Below are 21,219 nucleotides of genomic sequence, written 5' to 3' on the forward strand. Positions count from 1 at the left end.
TAGTGTTGAACGAATGGTGTATTGGTACAATCACACTCCGAATTCGGAGGATATTGTTCCTGCGGATAAGGTGTTTCGCTATATGAATCTGGTTTGCCATCTTCAATGATCCGCGCAAGCAGAAAGAGATTGGACCGACAAAATAGTTCCAACCCATACCGAGTCGATGATGTAGTGTTCGTGAAGCCACCAAATGCTCGATGTACTACTCCATGGAATAGAGGTGTCGTTACCAGGGTTGTCGCCGACGTGGTGGTCGAGGTTGACGGGATGAATCGACATCTTTCTGACGTTAGACTCGCCGTCGGGGATCTACCTAACCCACCAGGAAATGTTACGACGCGCGAAATCGACTTGAATTGTAGCAGAGGAGATGATGCCATTGATACGGAAAACAGCGGTAACTCGGGTGAAGCTAATGGTCCAGTCGGTGCGGAAGAGAATATCACCGATGGGAATAACTCAGCTAATCTGGATCAAACTGGTGATGACAATGTCGACCAAGATATTGAGAGAAATAACTCTGAACATTCGCGACCAAATCGGGATCGAGCGCCGCCACAATGGTTGACTGATTTTTATGTAGGCTAGATCTTGAGTGTGATTTTTTACATTTTGATTTGTTCGCGCGTAATGCTTATGCCTTGTGATGATTGCATATACCTTGCTAGTTTTAGCCTTCAAGTACGAATTCTGTATGCTACAAATTCCAGTTATCATCGCTTTCGGCCATCGTTTGAGGCACACCTAAACCGCAGTTTTTCTTTTCTTGTATGCCAGTATGTTTTAGTTGTGTGATCCACTTTGTGTGCTTCTAATAGCAAACGACTCGTGTCATTTTTATTCAGAATTAGCCCGTTGGCCAGACAGTCTTATATAGGCTACAGTGCGGGGTTACACTAAAAAGCTTTGAATTTGGTTCAGTGATCAATATAGATCACGGGGGTAGGAAAGCCAAATGACTTCCCGTCCCCGTCAATATAGATCACAGGCTTATATATCGAAATTTAACTTTCAATTTGATGTATCGATATGTGTACACTGCGTATTAGTTTTTCGTTTCCACACTTACCACGTTGACTAGGCTTCCCGTGCGATCTTCAGACCAAGGGGAAGTTTGCCGTTTAATGTATACACTGTTTTAGAATTGTTCACCTGATTTTCACGTTTGAAGTTACATCGTTGCGTTATGTGTTTGTTTCCTTTGTGATCTTTAGATCAAGGAGAAGTGTGATTGTGATTAACGTAATTATTATGTGTGTGCTCCCGACGCTCCTGTCACGCGATCGACAGAACGGGCTCGAAGGCGAGAGGACTGGTTGTGCGGTTTTAACTGGAACGTTTTAAATACATTGAACTATATTACAGGTAGCAGATTGCGTGGCTTCGTTCGCACCGTATTGTCGCCCATATCAAATATTTCATCACAGTATATATGGCCCAGCATAACGTTTGAAACTGATGTTTCGTAATATAGCATTCACTTATCATATCGTAATCTAGCAGTCCGTGGCGTGTACTAATCTGAGAAGGTGGAGTCTGACTATTTTTAGTTTTAAACCTGTTTTATCGTACCATCTCTGAAACTTTCTGGACTGAAGACATGAAAAACATTTTCCGCATTTAGAAGCAGAATTTATTTTTCTCTTGCAATTCCCAGCATCATACTTGAGTTCTAATTAGTTTCAGTTCTATTTTCTGGAGAACATACATGTTGAAGTATAAAAGCAAGTTGAAGTATATAAATTGTACATGTTGAAGTGTAAAAGCAACTAGGGTTGGATTATCCGGATAACGGTTAACCGGTTAACCGCAGTTTTTTTGTTATCTGATATCCGGATATAATTCTGCCGGTTATCCGGATAAAATAGTATCATTGATATTGCGTTTTACACTTTTTAGTAAGCTTCAATAAGTAGTAGTATCAGTGTTGCGCGCGGCCAATTAGCGAGAAACGTGTTGCCAATTAGCGAGATACGTCTGTGCACAATGTCACGCGATGCAATCTCCCACTAAGATCGTCAAATTAGGTCATTGATATCCGCGCGCTCGGCTATCGTTGCTGGCCTGATTTATCGAGTCTCCAACAAGCCCATAGTTCCGCCGGCAGAATCGCATCTGCAATAGGCATGGCACGAACGATATCATCGCTGGCGTAACAATCGCGTCTCAGGCCTGGCATGCGTTGGCCCCTATCTCTTGGTGGCTTGGAGACAATATGCCACTAAGAGTATTCTGATCAGCGATTGTGATTAATGAGCGACATCGCGAAACTAAATGACATCGAATGTTCGCATTTCGCAAACATGTTCGTCCGTGCAAGCTTACTATAGTCAGCCCATTTTGTGGTAGCAGAAAGAGCATTCAATTCATGTGGACTCATTGTTACAAAACTCCAGTCCTGGCTACACGATGCCACAATTGATGCAGTGTGCTTTATAATGAGGGCGTTGCAGTGAACATTAAATTTGCGTTGATTTTTCTCGTATTCGCTCGTGTACGTATAGATCTACATCTACAATAACACTGTGTAATGATTTTGCGATCCATTTTTCATGCAGACCTCGTGAAATCGATTGTCTCACTTAGCAGTTATTATCCGGTTAACCGGTTAGCTCAATTCCAAATATACGGATATATCCGTTATCCGGATAGTGAAAATTATTGATATCCGAACTAACCATCTAGTAATGCTACACAATATGGCATTTTTACGATACACCATATTTTTTATTAACAATCGCGCAAAGTGTTTACATCGTATCCGATATAACTTCTCCATATAGCACTTCGACTAAACTACGGGATTTATAATATGGGGGAGGGCACCATACCGTGATCTTTTCTACAACAGGCTGTTCGAGTAAACAGAGGATTAGTATCGCATTTCGCATTTCCATATCAATGCTGTCATTTTCATCGCATGATGCGGACGAATGCTTATGCTGTCAAAAATTGGATACCTCCTAGTATCCATCAATATGAATCCAGCTCTTCACCGTTCGAATAGCTCAATTCGCAGCTTTTGACAATCCATGCGAACGAATTATACGATCATTTTCACAACCTCTTAATTGAGTAGATTTAAAGTCAGTCAGTTCTACTTCTACTTCAAGTAGCTTTAGGTTGCTTATGGAAGAAGTACTTCTGCACGTACTTGAGTAGCTTTCTTGGCTACTTTGACCACCTCTGGTTATTTGTAGCGATCGTATACCGAAATCGCTAACGAAAAATCACATTTTGACGAATAGCACTCGTTTGGTATTACCGACAAATTAATAATCCGTTAGACTTCCATTGGCAGGATACTGGAAATGGGACTATATCGGAAGTTCTCGGCAAAAAAGTTCTCTTGTAAGCGCTTTCTTCTTCTTTATAGCTCCACGCCGCACGTTTTTCGATCGAAGGATACGATGCTCATCTTTTGTTGGACAATTCACTCCGGATACAATCGCATGCGAAGGCAGATTTTGCCTATCACATTCATCGAATGATTGTGAATATAATTCGTATTTGTCCGGGTGCAGGCTGCATATGTGGTCATTAATAATCGCTGGCCTTCCCGTGGTGCTGTCAGCGAGATTTGTAGCTACATCATTCTTTGTTGACTCTACTGCAAGTTTCCGCGGCTTCCTTGGCAGTAATTGGGAGCGAGACCCGTCACTGTCAGAACTGTCAGCAGTAATGAGTGACGTGTTATCATCAGCAAAGGAAATTTTGTCATTTTCTGAGTTTCGACGATAATTCCGTAGTTGAGTAACTTTTTCAGTCGTTCTCAATTCTTTTAGAACGGCTTGGCAATAGTCTTCAATGAAATCCCCGTCTGTCGAGCTTTGATCCACTACCTCGCATTCGACGATAATATTATTGTAATGGCACTCATGGTTTGCCACTTCATCGCGGTTTGATGACTGATTATTTAGGACTGAAGTATTCCTGGTGTGCGGAGATCTGTCATTAACCTCAACGCCGGCGGAAAGTTTTCTGTTATCTGATCGATGTTGTTGGCAGTGCTTGGCAATAAATACGTTTGGTAGCGGTCTTGATCGGCCCGCGTCTTTCACCGTCGTGACGGAATTGGAATTAGTATTCACTGTGAGATAGCTAGTGAAGATGCCTTTTCTGCACCTGAAAACGTCCATTTGATAATTACGAATTCGTCATATGATCTTATTCTGTCTCTAAACGCAAAATTTGGGATGGGAAGTAGACTTCTATGTGAGTTTTATTTATCATTACCACGAGACCAAAATCAATCTTTGCAAAATGCATGCGCCCTGGGCCCGGAACGTCCATGATAGAAAAAAAACTGATGCAAAATGTAAAACAGGGGTTGACGTGTAATAGTTTTGTCGATAGTCAATAGTCTGACCATGACCACACAATAGGATACATTGTCCGGTCTATCCTAGACCATTATTGTGTAAGCTTATATTCCCTTGCAAGTCCTCTTCGTAAGTGTTGGTAAAGCGACGGAAGATATTGATATTATGGCATTATTATAGTATTTGTCTATTCCAGATCATACATTTGGTGATGTTTAAAAGGTCAGCATATACTTATTAAGCATTGTGGGTTGTGGCATAATGTGGCTTCAGTTGTCGCTGTAGGTATCGTGAAGGCCACATTACATATGACGTTACGAAATTGTAGGGTGGGAATTAGCACATAGATACTTTCAAAAAGGTTCGCGTTCACACGGACCAGAACCGTTCAGGCTGGAATGGTGTGAACCTCTGAAAGGTACAGGTTCTTGTGAACGCGAACCTTTTTGAAAGGTTCTGTGTGAGCGCGAACGTGAATCCATGACGTCACGCGTGACGTCATATTGCTAATTCCAACCCTACATTTCAATGTGCACTTTAATATTGACGTTCCAAACGTCGCCAAATGTATCAACTGGGGCAATCAAATGTTATATTAATCCCATAAAATCAATATCTTCCGTCGATTTTTCCAACAATTTCGACGAGAACTTGCAAGAGAATATAAGATTACGCCTTAACGGTCAAGACCAGACCGGACAATGTATTCGGCGTCTGAGTAGCGCTATGTTGATATTGAGCAGAGTGTAAAACGGGTATCTATACTTGATACCGATATTACCCCATTAACAAGTTATACAGCAGTAGCCAACACCCCAATCGCACGGATTTAGTGTTTATGATACAATAAACATATGAAGTCAAGATTGACCCCGTATGCCTGCTAGATCAAACAACGATAACAATTTAATTGATTGGTTGAATAAGCATCATTCGCTTACTATATGCAGCCTAGTGTAGGCTATTTCACAATTGATGCTGTGTGATTGTGAGTGAAGCTCACAGCAGAGAATCACCAAATATTCACAATCGGAAAGCTGGATATTTTGAGCAAACTTTTGTAACAAAGCAAGTAAATTTTTTGGGATTGTCAAGGTGCATGATCGACTGCTCGTTTAGTGTTGATTTTTCAATGCTGCCAGCGCCGTGCATAGAATGGCCCGCAGTTGATATGCACTAAATTTCAACCCAGGATCGTATAATGAAGTGAAAATTGTAATGCATGAAAAAGATTCACAGGACCGAACCTACCAAAATTCGTTTGTGAACGTGAGCCTTTATATTTCTGAGGTTCACACACAAAACGCGAACGTAAACCCCGCGTTCACACCATCCCTACTTTCAGGGGTTCGCACCATTTCTGATACTTTTGTTTTCATACCAACCTTTGTGTGATTGTCCGTGCTATAATGGCAACCGTCAAGACGACGGTAATCAGCAACAATGGCAGCACTACAGTTACCACAGAAACCTGCGGAACGGTGTCAAAGTGTTCAATATCCGGTTCGGAGTCCATTCCATGCGATATTTCAACTAGTCCCCGACGCTGCAATAAACATATTCAAATACGCAGAGTAACTGTAACTGACTGCTCACAATCCTTCTGTTTTTTTTACAATCTTGTACTCAGTGGATGCATAGGCTATTGTACAAGTGATTTATTGTGTGACGTGTGCAGGAAGATGTATGACGTGTCGTATTATTTTGTAATAGGAATGGGAAGTTTTCGGAGTTAATCATCAACAAGCGTTGCCTCCTGCTATCTCGAAACAGGTGAGAAATTCTTGTGGGAAAGTTTGTTACCTGAGACACCTGACTCCTTCGGGACCAAAATAACATTATTTGTTAAGCAGCAGTTATATAATGTGGCACCAGTAAACACCATTTATTTTGCAGTGTTTCTGAAAATATTCCGACCCATGTGGTCGAACCAGGGATATATAGTTCTATATATAGTTCTATATATCCCTGGGTCGAACTTTTCAATTCTTAACGTTGTTACCTTGTCTGGGAAGTAGATTTGCGTGACCAACGACTTTCGTTACTGCTAGCTGCTAAGTTTACCATAAGCGATTTACATCTAATCTATATATTGAGCCCGTCGGGAATGCATGTAGTTCTTATCACTTATACTGGTTACTCGGTTATGTCAAATACGTGTTCGGTGTTCAATTATGAAATAATTGATCTTGGTATCGGAACAGGTTAACCATTTAGGCGAAACTCAATAGAATGCGCATTTTGGTAGTACTGGGACTAGTGGCGGCAGGTAAGGGGTTGTTCTAATTTTCGTGTAAGACACCCATTTATTGCCATCTTCATTTGAAGCCGATGACAGTGCTTGTATTGGTGAAGCAATTTTGCTTTGGTCCATTTTATGTCTTGAAACTACCATGCATACATTGTATAGTATGAGGAGTGGGCACTAGGGATGATGAGAACCTCTTAAAAAAGGACTTGCAATTGAATATATCCTTTTCTACACTTACTGCAGATATTACCTCAGAATTAAGCTGTACAGTACACACAGTAAACATCCCGATCGGGCGTATTTGGTTTTCTATGATACAACGTCAAATCAAGGTAAATCCCGTGAGCCAGCTATACCTTTTATATTAGACAACGATGCAGCGTTTATGTCAATTTCGTTGATGTCAATCATTGCTGATGATTATTATTGTGGACCTAACTCACAGCAGGGAGTCACTAAATATTCACAAACGGAAAGCTGAATATTTTGTGTAAACTTTTCTAACAAAACAAATAAAATTACTGAAAAGATCAGAATGGATGCTCGTATAATGCTGAATTTATTTTCCCGATGCCAGCACCATGCAGAGTGGTCCGCAGTTTAAACGTAAAGAATTTCTACCAAAGGTGTTATAATGACGTGAAAAATTGTAATATATGGAAAAGGTTTACAGTGCAGAACTTACCAAGGTTCTTTTACGAACGCCAACCTCAAAATTTCTGAGGCTCACACACAGAATGCGACCGTGACCCTCACGTTTACACCATCCCTAGAGGGCACTATAGAATATAGATGGCCTGGCCTGGCGTGTAACGTCTCTGTTCAATGTTCATTACTGGGCTAATTTGAACATAGTATTTGAATAATATATTCATTTTCTACCAGCACTGTCTACCATGGGTTGTACAATGTACACTTCCCAGGATATTGCATTCACTTCCCAGAATATTGCATGCACTTCCCAGAATATAGTGTTCAGACGTAATTCGAATGTCGTCGTCACGAAAGAAATAAACGTCACACTATTATATATTATGGGTGTTGGTGATACATACTCTAATCGTTTTTGCAGTTACCGCTGGCGATCTTTCCTGTACCCGCGACGGCGGTTCTTGTCTGGATTGGCGCTATTACAAGTGTACCGCGGGATATGAAACTGGTTTATGCGACGGGGACTCAAACAGGCGCTGCTGCTCTGAATGCAATGCAATATGTAAATTATCATTACTGCGTTAGAATTGCAATGGTCTTGTAACCTTCAAGTAGCCTACTGCAGAATGCGAAATTTCAGGATGCATATATGTTGTCAATGTTGATATATCAAATCTAGTTGGCAATAGCCGGTGGTACATTCACCACGGCGGCACCAATTGTTATGGCGTGGTCTGCCAAAAAAACATTGCAAATCCTGGTAATTTACTCGATTCCAGTGAAATCTTCAGTCTATGGCACTTGAATCATTAGCAAAATTCTGATCTTTCCCGAATACATTCACAAGTATCGTCATGTCTGGGATGATATCTGTTATCCGCAATCAATCCGAGTTCTTGGCCCTAATTTTTAGATCAAACTCCAACCAATTTATTCAGGTGCAGCCAATGAACAGACATACTCCTTGGGCGATGGTGACTGCGAATCAGAAGGCGGTGTGTGCCAGCACGATACCAATTACTGTACCGGAACCTACTCGTCCGGAAAGTGCGGGGGCCCCTCCGAACGCAAGTGCTGCTCAAGCAACACAAGCGGCGGTGAGTGACAGAAAATGAAAAAACTGGATGAAATGCGTTCTATTGGCTTTATATCGTAAACGCTCACATGGTGCTCATTTAATATAACCTATATACGTTGTTAGAATGATTGATCGATACTTGTTGAGTCCATTTATGCAGGGACATGAGCGATGACGAATCCTGTCACTAGTGGAATTCCATGTTATACGTCTGTCTCGCGCGGTGTGTTTTATAGCATCGGTAAAATGAGTGTTGTAATGCAACTCGCGAAATCCCAATTATTGGCCGTAAATTCCGAAACCAGCCTAACCTTTGTCATCGCTGGTCTGGTCAGTGGTCAAGCCATTTCCAACGCCGAAAATACGAAATACCTCTGGGTTTTACTGGAATCGAACATGTCCTGGAATAGTCACATCCAGTCGCTAAAACAAAATTAGCACGGAACTGCGGTCTGTTGCACAGCCTTTGAGACTACATGCCGTTCTTGAGTCCGTCTGATGCTCTTTAAAACCTTATTCCAATCGAAGTTACAGTATGGCATCATTTGGTGGGGAGCTATATGCCAGTGTTAGCGCACTGAAGCCATACTGCAAAAACTACAACATCAGCTCCTCCAGGGGCCAGGTTGTGCGTCCAATAGATCACTGCTCAAAAGATCTGATGTCCTAAACATAAAAGATGCTGCAACTAGAAATTGCCAAGTTCCATTGCGGTCACAGCCCCGAAAATTTCAATGACTTCTTTACCCCGGTATCAAAAGTGTAACATACGCGCGTCCACGTCGTCCAAATTTATCGTATAGTCGACGTGAAAGATCATCTCTCTATCAAATATGCCGCGTCTGGAGTGTAGAACAGTATCTCGCCGGCTGTTACGACAGTCGTCGAGCATGTCCGCATTCAAGTCGAAATACAAGCTATATAATACTAGTCTGCCCTTAAGTTTACCGGACCACGACCTGACATATCGATCTTGCCTACCTTCACATGCCATCTCCTTTTGTCGCTGGTCCTTTTATATAATTTTATCATAATTTTCATTCAGTGTGCAATGTGCATGCCTCCTCTTTGTATCACTTAGACATCGGCAGGTGCATGTCTGATTTCTAAAATTACTCCAAAGCGTTACGACATCCTTTCTTTGTATCGTAGTCTTGTGGTGTTTTGAACTGATGAAATTGCTAATAAATTGATACTGATACCGCACCGATATATTATGTCAATAATTGCTGAAGTAATGATTGTTACTGTAACATTTAACATACAGGCGGCGGAGGCATAATTGGCGGTGGTGGCTGCAAATCGATGGCGTATGGAAATATCAACAACGTCGATACGACAGGAGCGTCCTCTGCAACAGCTAGTCAAGATAATCTTGTTGTCGCAGGTCACTAGCCTAATATGGGAACGGATAGATTTGTCTGGTATTCGTAATAATGGCGTCATGAATATCCATCATTGTAAAGTGCTGAAAACCAATAACATGACAAAGTCCAAGACGAAAATCTGGACGGGCATTACTTCCTTTCTACCATTAAGCCATTATTCGTAGCATCACAGCTTTTTCGCGTTCAGAAATTATATAATATCAGTAAAGCGAGGGAAACAACAATCCACTAGACACCTCATATCACGTGGAATTTACCAGGTGTGTCCGCCTCTCACAAAATGGCAGAAACTGACTCCAACGAAATGGCAAAGTACAAGAGTCTTATCGAAGAAGCTGGGTGCCAGCTAGCTATGGATCCAGCGATTATTGCAGGTATCATGTTGCAAACTTTTAACTAATACGCCCTACACCAGGGGTTCTCAACCTGGGGGGCGCGCCCCCCTTGGTGGGGCGTGAAACATCGGAAGGGGGGCGCGAAGAAGCAGTCACCTGAAAAATGTTTGCTCTCCGCGCGATTTACCTCCAACACACGCGTGTTTCCCTCTATATAGACCCAATTTCATATTTTTTTATTCTCTTATCGATATTCATAACCGACCATACCACCAAACAATCTGTTGGGGTTGCTAGCATCCTAGTTGGATTTTGTGATATGACGATAAGGGGGGCGCGAAATTTTCCATTTTCAAAAAGGGGGGCGTGTCTAAAAAAAGGTTGAGAACCATTGCCCTACACGGTTCGGAATTTGTGTATTAGGCAATTGTTTTGACGGATTCGGAAACTGCAATTGATTTTTTCGTAGCTCCGCATCGCGATTTAGTTTCCCGGCATCGACTCAACATGGCAAGTGCATTGACGAAGTAAAATATAATTTCACATTTGATTTTGGATTAATATGTCTCATTAAGACACGCCACACCGATAAAACTTTCGGTGTTTCGCGTTCGGTTATAAACTCATGTGATTTTATGGGATAGTTGCGTTGCCGTTCGTATTTTCGGCTCTCATACGAGGGCTTTCTTCAAGCAATCCCAGGAGAAGCAGTTAACGTCATGACAGTTAACCCCACCGCATTGTAGGTGGTTAGTTTGTTGCGGGTTTCTGACGTAATGAATAGGATTTTTATCTTCAAGTTTATATTCATTTGTCTGTGATAGTAAGTCTGTTAGACTAATATCTACGTGCGCAAACGCTAGTCGCCGATACCGTATAGTGTAGCCAGTAGCCTACATTCTACTTTCGAGGTGACTTTAAATCAGGGGCGGGCAACATACGGCCCGCGGACAGTTTTCCGTCTTACATGATAATGTGGCCGCGGCCCGTCTTCCGAGATTCCCCACTACTTGCTTACATACGTCAAATTTTATTGACTGTATGTTATTATACGCATGTAAGCGCAGCGAGCGAGGATGGTGCTTACGCGCAAGTTAGTCGAAGCGAGAAGGCTTGCATTATCGTCATTTGCGATGTACTCAAGCCTATGTCATTTGTGGTAATCATGGTGTTTGTCGACTACAATAGTCATTTACACTAGGCCGATATTTCTTATTTTTGATTCCGTAACCATCGACTTGTAGCACGGCACAATTCTAGGCTTTTGTAAGACACCGCTTATGACAGGGGTCGCCAACTCGAAACGGGTCGCGGGCCACTTTCGAATTTCGTATAGAGGCTGCGGGCCGCATGAATTCAATATCGAGATAAAATAGGCCACACAGTTGAACATCCACGCTATATCTCGTCACCTACTATATCCCAATGAATTGATATATGGGTACTAGGGCGGTTCAAAAATAACATTTTTTCCTTAATCTTGCGGGCTACATGATTAAATCGTCAGGTTACCTTAAAAAACGACGCACACCAAATTTGAATTCATTCCAACCAATATTCGCGGTTTACGTAGAGTTTGAAAATTTTGAATTTGCCCAGAAACGCAAAAAAATTTTTTTTTCAAATTTTTCTATTGGGTACATTTGGGCTACCGGGCTTATCGAACGACTTGAAATTTTAATTAAGTATAGCACCGTGTGTTGATTGATCAGAGAGAAGCAGACATGGTGGTGCCTGCAAGACAATGCTGTTCTCAAATCCACATTGTCTTCGGCGGTATTGGCGAGAAATGGCTTTGAAGTTACAATGCTGTCGTCAAAATACATTCATTAAATACGATTTATTCCTTGTATATGTGGATAAATGGGCGAATAATGCATCGATTCAGCAACCCGGCCCGCCAAGTATTTAATTTTCCTATATCCGGCCCGCCGACTGGAGAGATTGCCCGCCCCTGCTTTAAAATCGAACGCCGCTTTGCGCAAAAAAGAGTATCGCGACATGCTATGTATTGGGGTGACTCATTATTCGAAAATAATGGTTCGATTCGAAGCGGAGATGGTTAGCATAGATTTCAAATTGAACAGGTCGACGTCGGTGAATAACATAACAGAACATTTGTATAAATGACATTGTTAATGCATCTCTATTCCGCACAACCCTATTGGTGATGATACTCACCTCTTTATGACCTCCAGCACTGTCGATGATTTCCATGCATCTGTAAATAATGAACTCCCAAAAGTGTCGAAATGGCTACAAGCAAACAAACTGTCTTAATGCAGATGGGACCGAGATGCTCATTTTAAATAATGTCGCCGCCAATCAAAATTTCACTGTGAACATCATAAAAAACTCCATATGTGACTCGGCAAAATACCTCGGTGTCACCATTGATGCCAAAATGTCATGGAAGCAGCATTTTGAATGCTGAGTACACAATATTAAAACTAGCTCGGTGTGTGGGAATAATCTGCAATCTTTGGTCTCTAGATCATTACGGCGAACCATTTATTTCTCACCTTTTCACTCTCACCTGCAATATGGAATCGCAGTGTGGGGAAATGCATGCAAAACATTTTTGCACAGAATTTGAACCCTGCAAAATCGTGCGATACGGTTGATCTCATCTGTACCTTTACGTATCAAATTATCGCCTTACTACGGTAAACGTCGACCTGCTAAAAATGTCCACTCCTATTACACGAGACCCTCATCAAAGGGAAATATCTACTTGCCCCCACCCAATAGCAACTTAACTAAGAGATCTATCGACTACTCAGGACCTATCCTTTGGAATGAATTACCACAAGATATCCGTGAATTGCCTTATAATAGATTAAAAAAGACCTACTTAATCACCTCTTGTCGTTATATTAACACTGCCGTCCTACCTTGCCTAGACATTGCTTCATTGATCATTTGCTACCATCGCTTACTTTTCCCCCCTTTTTAAGCAAACATTTTTACAGCCTGACTTTATAGAGTCAAGTGTACCTGTTTGATGCTGGTGTGATCAGACTAGTGGACCTTCACGGTCGTATCGATCATTCATATCTGATACCGAATACTGTACATGCATTTTTTCTGTACCACCATCGTTGCCGACTGTTTTTCATGTATTTTGGTTGGATGAAAATATAAACTCTCTCTCTCTCTCATTCTCTTCAAGAATGTTCTGAGCAATTATATGCTAAAGTCACTGAATGCTTATTCGAATACCCAGAAACCGTGTGAATAAGTGACGAATTTTTCTGATTGATGCTTTAACAATTAGACCAGTTCTCAGGAAAGCATTGCGCATCACTTATATTTTAGGAATCATCAGCCGTGAAACTCGTGCCGGTAAAGCTCTGTATGGGGGTGCATATGGTGCAGATGGTCATGGATACGGTTTAATGCAGGTTATTGTTGTTGTTGGTTTAGTATCTATTGAGTTTCATCATCATCATTTTATTGAATTTTTTATCAAATCAATACACCACACGATTGCGATATACTGAAAAGATATGCGGGTGCCGAAACGACTTGGAGTAGTTTTAATCAGTCACCCCCTACCAGTGTCGGGATCAAGTCACTACCTTCGAGTCATGAGTCATTTCGAGTCATTGCACATTTTGACTCGAATCAAGTCAAGTCAATCAAGCCGTCTGAAATACAGAATGAGTGGTCATTGATTCGGAACCGATGAAAAAATATAGAGCTAAATATCCACGTAAGAAGGCGCTGAAACTGTTAAACTACGTAAGTAATTGCATAGCCTCGGTTTATAGTTACCAGTCAAAATAGAGAAACCAATTGATAAGATGCAATACATTAACCATTTACATATTCATATGATACAATTCGAGTCTGCGTCAATGGTTGGGGAGTATATAAACTATATTCGACTTCAACTTAAATAAAAACAAGAGGTTTGGCTAAGGTAAGAACAGAGAACAGAAATGAATATTTTGCAATTAGATTACTTTACCAATAGTTTACGACAACGTCAGCTGTAAGCTTCGTTCACTTCGTTTGTTGTCAATTTATTTATGAGAGAACAATGGAGGCTCAGTAAAACACACGATCATTGAATAATCGGTCGCTCTCACGGGTTACACCAGCATTTCGCGAACAAGCCAAACATATTTAAGATACAGTGATTTTTATCGACACCGATTACTTGATGACTTGAAATTGACTGTGAATTTTGCTCCAAGTCACGAGTCAATCCACATATCTGATGCGCTGAGTCAAGTCAAGTCATTTTAGCAAAGTGACTCGAGTCTAGTCAAGTCATACGAAAAAGGTTACTCGAGTCTGACTCGAGTCATCCCAACACTGCCCCCTACCCACCTTGGCCTACAGCATGTTTCTATGGTCATTACAAACCAAGCCGATAGTCCTTATTATTGTTCCTGAACCTGCCGACTTGTGGCACGGTCCACATCTGTTCTATACGCTCTTTATAAGAGACCGCTTACGAGGAGCGGCTGGTTTGATGCAGGTGATGAGTATGGGGCCAAGCAAAGTTGCAAAATGTTGCAATAAGTTGCATGAAAAAAATGGACAAAAGTTGCAAAAAGTTGCACTATAAGATTCCTTCAAACAGCTTAAAACAGCATTCTACATATCTTACGAGTATTTAGGAAGCTGTCGGAAGCTGTAAAAAAGGTTGCAAAAGTTGCAAAAACTTGCCCTAGTGATGAGTGATGGTATTCAGAACTCGGAATCACACGATTCTAGGACAAATAATTAAGGCATGCTAACTTATACCTATTTTAAGTATCAAGTCGGTTCGATCAATTCAAGATATATGCATTACGTGTTTTGTGCGTTGTCACTTAATTTTTATTGAACTCTCCATAATATTCGTTTCGTCATCTCGAATTACCGTCAACAGCTAGGTTTTCTGCAGTTTTGTAGGATAAGATCATTTGCAGTGCGCAATTCAATATCATTCCGTTATGAATAAGATACTAGATGGATCCAATTTGCACTGCCATTACATAAAGGTAACAAATATTTAGGAAATGGTAATTGAAACACAGAATATACTTTTGTGTGTCCCGGATTCTGATATAGGCCGTCCACATTCCGCTCTCGCATATCCAACATCTTGAAATCCATCCATCGCTTCCTTTGTTTTAGGTCGATGATAGATACCACACTATCAGAGGTGGACCGTATTCGTTGGAGCACATTCTTCAAGGGACAGGTATGGAATTTCAATGTTTTGGCATCACAGGAGACGTGTTGCTGAAAACGGGCGTGTGATATCACTAGCCACTGCTGTAAAGAGGATCGTAATGATAGTTGTCTCCAGGCTACGGGTTATGTCGATTGCAGTAGTACCGCAAAATGATTTCAAGTCTCGTGTGGATATTTATTTACAGTATTATATTATTAAGTCCCCATGTAGCGTGCGTATGCCTTAATGCCTATGGATTCAATTTCAAGCGTACATTCTGCTGTTCAGTATCAATATATTCTTTATTACTGTAGTAGTTTACGTATACGCAAATACGATAAATAAGCGCCTTGTTGCAACCAAACGCACAATGGCGTGCCAATAGATAGTTCATCAAATCATATATATTTGAAGATTGTGATTGATGGATCTTCCCGTAACTCTGCATTCTACACTTTACACTTACACAGTCTCAAGAAATTTCATTCGCTTCCAGAAATTCTGATCGGTATGATCAACGGCGTGGATAGCAAGCACCCTACATGGTCACAAAATCAAGTCTTGAAGGGTGGCATCAGTGCTTATAACGCGGGAGTGGGCAACGTCGATTCGTATAACAACATGGATGTCGGCACTACCGGTAACGATTATGGAAACGATGTGACTGCGAGGTCACAGTATTACAGCTCGAATGGATACTGAGACGGCTGCGGCGGTGTTTCGGGCTCAGTGATATCAGAAGTGTTCGAAATAATGCTGAATGAATTTACTAGGCTGATGTGTCATAATCTAGTAATTAGATGTGGAAGAATATAGACATCATTTTAATTATCATTTGGCTAAGTTTTGACTCGATACCGACAATGCGAAGAGATGAACCAACGGCAGCGTATATCGCATTTACTACGTGGTGTAGTTGACAGTTGATATCGAATAAGTTTAGTGGAATCACCAGGATAGCAGAAAATTCATTTGGTTCCTGAATATGGCCACGAGACGACGACCTGTAACACAAATAATGACTCATAATTGAACCGTTAATACATAATTACTAAAAGGTTTTGCTGGCGCGTATGGGATATGGCGATTTTGCTCATTACACAGAGATGCCAAGCTATCCGGTCCACAGCCGAAATCGTTCGCGGTATATCGCGATGTAGAAAGTGAGAACGTTACCGCAAACAGCGAAGCAGGTCCAGTGATAGGTTATAATAGTGTAATTGTACGATACCAACGCCTATTTCTCGTGTTATATATCAAAATATATCTCACTTTAATAGCGATAAAGCCAATTAGGAGAAGAGCGTTACGTAGTGATGTTTTAGTCAGCAATTTGCAGATTCAGTGGTGTAGTAAAGGGGGAAGCACGGGGGTCTTGCAGCTGCATCCCGAAATGATTTTGAATTTTTCGCGAATTGATTATTTGCGTTTCATGATACTTTTTTCATATCCAACGGTACACCTTCTCCTCATCTTTTAAAATACAATACGTTGCATGAACCACTATAGTGACTATACAGTATATTAGTAGGATTTACACTAACCAGTGTATGAAGTTAATCTTCGGAAGCAACAGTCATTGATGGCAAATAGTTCGAACAAAATCAAGCAACACTTGATTTCCGCTAGTAATCAGATCTTTTATAGAATTAGTCGTGCCCATATCTTGGTGGCTGCATAAAGCCGTCAGAGTTGGTCAAAGTAGTCAAGAAAGCTACTCAAGTAGAAGTAGCGACGAAAAAAACATACTCAAGCACGAGTAGAAGTAATTCTTCCATAAGCAATCTAAAACTACTTGAAGTAGAAGTAGAATTGACTGACCTTAAATCTGCTCAAGTAAGCAAGTAGTTGTGAAAACGATCGTACTTAGTTGGCATGGAATATGGATTGTCAAAAGCTGCAAATTGAGCTATGCGAAAAGTGCAGAGCTTGATTCATATTGATTCATTCATACCGGGAGGTATCCAATTGGCAACAGCATAAGCATTCGTCCGCATCATGGGATGAAAATGATGGTATTGGTATGGAAAAGCGATACTAGTCCTCTGTCTACTCGAACAGCCCGTTTTAGAACATATCATGGTATGGCGTCCTCCCCCATATTATAACGCCCGTAGTTTAATCGAAGAGCAAAACGGAGAAGATGCATCGGATACGGTGTAAACACTTTGCGCGATTAATAAACGTTAATAAAAGATATGGTGGATCGTAAAAATGCCATATTGTGGAACTTTATTTCCGAAAATAGAAGGCATTACTACACTTGCTTTTATACTTCAACATGTATATGTATATTCTCCAGACAAAATAATTGAAACTAATTAGAATTGAATAGTATACTCATATTGAAATAAACCCGAATATTTCCGGCTGACACTCGTCAGGGGTAGTCGTCAGCAACTAGTAGAGAATTGGAAAGAACATTGTATATCAACAATCGTATCACAAAATATGACGTCACAATGTTCTTTCCAATTCTCTACTAGTTGCTGACGATTACCCCTGACGAGTGTCAGCCGAAAATATTCGGGTTTATTTCAATATGAATATACTATTCAATTGTATATTGAAGTTCTGCACCTCCAAGAAGCTCTTCAAACTATTTAGAACTCAAAGTATGATACCGGAATCGAAAGAGAAATATAAATACTACTTTCAAAAGCGGAAAATGTATTTCATGTCTTTAGTCCAAAAATTTTCAAAGGTGGTATGCTAAACCAGGTCTAAACTAAAGCAAAAAAAGTCAGAGTCCACTTTTCCAGACTAGGACACGCATGGACTGCTAGATTACGATGTGGTAAGTAAATGCTAGATTGCGAAACATCTGTTTCAAACGTTATGATGGGCCATATATATATTGTAATGAAATATTTCATCTGGGCGACAATGCGGTGTGAACCTGAATTATATTCACCAATACTTTCGTGAAATCATCTTGGTCACTCCATAGTCCATATCCACTGTGCACGAAGCACGACGAAAATTCTGGGTTACTTCTTCTGAACTACTTATACTTGACAAACTGAAAATAGCGAAAAGTAAGAAAGTAGATCACAAAATATTACGAAGTAGAAGTAGCGGTAAATTAGATCTACTTGAGTAAGTATCCGAGTAGCGTAAAACTACTTGAGTACTTGAGAAAAGTAGAAGTACTTCGTTACTGACAACCTCTGAAAGCCATCTCGTGGTTTGCTAACCTTCTCAAAACGGGTTGAAAAGATTGAAGATATATACGAGATCGACTATGGCAGGGGTGTCAAACATATAGCCCGCGGGCCGCATCCGGCCTGCGAAGCAATTCTGAGTAGACTGAAAAATGCTTTATCATATCCAGCACATTTCTAACAAATGTTGAGATGTTTTAAAGGAGACACTTCCATAAATAGCCCCTTAAGAAAGCAAATGTTGAGTATGTTCATACGCCACATTATAACCACCCGACCTTGGTGTTGTGGTTTCACTCTAGTTCTAGTTACCACTAGGAACAAGTCGGTCACATTAATACCCAATTCGAGAAGACAAAAATAACACATTGAATTCTGAGTTTTCTGGGAAAATGGAAGAATAAGTAGTTATTCACAGAAGCGAAAACGCCAATGCGAAACTGTTATATGCAGTTTACATGGAGAAGTTACACAAAAATATCATTTAAATATCCGTTGTCGAACTGCTGTGCCACTTCCCACTCAAAAGGTCCCCGGAATCCAGAGACACCCGACTCGCTATCTAATAATAATGAACCAGATCCAACCGCTCGCGTTTGCAGTTTAATCTCTTGTATTCCTCACAACGCACACACATGGCTAACGCCAGATCACGGCGAAAGGTAGCATAGAAATATGCCGACTTATATCGCTGTTACCGCCACTATTTTAGCGAGTCATATTCAACCGGCCGATCAACGTATTTAACCAATTCCATTGTTCGCGAAGAAACCCTTATGGTCCTAATACGATGTTTGTAATGTTTATATGGGCTTGATAATAAAGTATAAAGGAATGGCGTGATGTAATATTAGAATTTCCATTTGAAACCAAATTTGGAGTTATCTCGAAGCATCACCCTGGTGTTCGTGTGTTCGTGAGAATAAGCGTCACTATACCGAATAAAAGACTGGGATTAAAAGCGCATGATATGACATTGGGAATATGTAGCTCAACACTAGGCCGATTTTTTGAAGAGTCAGATTTGTCAAAATTTTGTCAAAATTGTTTACAAAGTCAAAATTTTTTTGATCCCTACATTTCGTTTGTATCGTAGATTTTGCACTGTCTGTGAACTTATCATTTGATATTTTACAGCTTGTAGCCTACTTTACAGGCCTACTGTTGTAGACGGCCCATTGTCCCATTGTTGATATGGTGTTGTGGTCAACGTACCGCAATATTTTAACTGAAGAAAGACTTCTTGGGCATTGCATCATTCTTATATTAAGAAGCGCATGATGAAAAATTGTGATGTAGACAGCATTGTCAGAATGAAGCAACACGGTGTGTCACCAGCAGTGTACGCACAGCTTGAGTGTTGTCACTTGTCAGTCAACAACTGCTGCTGTTGAACGTTCTTTCTCCATTCTTGGGAAGCTTCTTAGTAAGGAAATGCACTTTCTACCCAATAATGTAGGAAAGTATCTCTCGCTGCACTACAACAAATTTTAATTATTTCTACCATAATACGTATGGTAGCTACTGGAATTCTTCATAGGGCCAGACTTCGTTAAAATATTAGTTTTTTTCATATAAATTTCATTACGTCTAATTATATTTGCATGCATCCAATTATGACGCCATACGACCAAATGCTATATAAAATGCAGGCAAACGTGAGCGAATCTATCGCGATTCAGTAAACAAGGATATGATATATTCATTTATAGTTAAATCATAACAATATGTTTAGGGCACGAACCTAGTAGGCCTGATTAGATGGGTCTGGGATATCAAGAGCTTCATCGAACTCTCTGCTCTGCTCTGAGCACTCACTCTCGCCGCGCAGCCATCATTTGCTCCTGACCTACGCTCTCGTTTCGCCAGACTGCATTGTTGCGTCACTATGTCATTCTCCATAACAATGAAAAATTCGAGGCTGATTATGGGGGTTCCAGGGCCATGAGTGAAATGAAATTTATATTTTGGTAATCAGTACAGTGGCAGCTTTCGATTGATACCCTCGTTTTATCAAATTTAATGCTCGGCAAGCCGGACAAAAATTACCGTCAAATTGCCTTCAGCCAAATGGAAAGTGTGACGTAGACCAATTTCACTGAGCCGTGAGATCTGCTTGTTTCGACACCATACAGGCAGGGCATGGTATGGTATGGTATGGAACGAGAATTTTCCATACTCCATACTTGCCTTACTCGCTCCATACCATACTTGCAATTTTCCATACCATACCAACATTGTTCCATACCATACTTGATACATATTCCATACTTTCAAATACTAAAATATCGTAAGTATATTTCCTTTTCTAGCACCTATATTATTGATATTTCGGATGTCAATATTGCTTAAACTAGCCATGATGCAAATCTAACTCCTGGTAATAGTTTTACAGAGTCTGTTTTGGTGAGGTCTAGTCCACGGTGGTGTGGTACCGTGTAAGTCTACTCTATAGCTTCCGCGAGCAAAATGAGATAGTCAGCAGATTGTTATCGAGGACCGTCCATAAAAGGGACAGGTAACATACGGCCCGCGACGAGATTTTGCCCGGCCCGCGGACAGTTTCCCGTCTTACATGATAATATGGCCCGCGGCCCCAGTCAGCCGAGATTCTCCACCACTTGCTTGAACGTAAAATTTTAGTGACTACATATGTAATTAAGGTGCGAGAGTGGAGCTTACGCGTAAGTTCGTCGAAGCGAGAAGACTTGCATTATCGGCATTTATGATGTACTCAACCATAATGAATTGATATATCTTGGTGAATTTTGGGTACCGGACTTATGAAACGCTTTGAAATCTTAATTAAGGATTGCACCGTGAGTTAGTTGATCAGAGAGAAGCAAACATGGCT

The 21,219-nt window shown here is 40.8% G+C and overlaps 2 protein-coding genes and 1 long non-coding RNA gene across 3 annotated transcripts in view; 1 reads left to right on the top strand and 2 right to left on the bottom strand.

Moving 5' to 3' along the window:
- The window catches only part of LOC145457243 (uncharacterized), a 109,300-nt gene that overhangs the window by 63,888 nt on the left and 24,193 nt on the right, over positions 1-21,219 (bottom strand). The gene's annotated exons all lie outside the window — the stretch shown is intronic.
- LOC145457236 (uncharacterized) lies at positions 1,625-5,935 on the bottom strand. The gene is made up of 2 exons (XM_080335427.1): positions 5,711-5,935; positions 1,625-4,128 (listed from the first exon to the last, which is right to left on the bottom strand). The coding sequence occupies exons 1-2, from the start codon at positions 5,839-5,841 to the stop codon at positions 3,321-3,323; spliced, it is 939 nt and encodes a 312-aa protein (XP_080191553.1). The 5' UTR covers positions 5,842-5,935; the 3' UTR covers positions 1,625-3,320.
- Positions 6,528-16,035, top strand: LOC145457237 (lysozyme g-like). Its single transcript, XM_080335428.1, has 8 exons — positions 6,528-6,594; positions 7,649-7,789; positions 8,166-8,324; positions 9,573-9,692; positions 9,954-10,067; positions 13,347-13,432; positions 15,162-15,228; positions 15,698-16,035. The coding sequence occupies exons 1-8, from the start codon at positions 6,558-6,560 to the stop codon at positions 15,901-15,903; spliced, it is 930 nt and encodes a 309-aa protein (XP_080191554.1). The 5' UTR covers positions 6,528-6,557; the 3' UTR covers positions 15,904-16,035.

This window comes from Botryllus schlosseri, chromosome 15 (assembly GCF_051294905.1).
Source record: "Botryllus schlosseri isolate E-star chromosome 15, Bs_hap1, whole genome shotgun sequence".
NCBI lineage: Eukaryota > Metazoa > Chordata > Ascidiacea > Stolidobranchia > Styelidae > Botryllus > Botryllus schlosseri.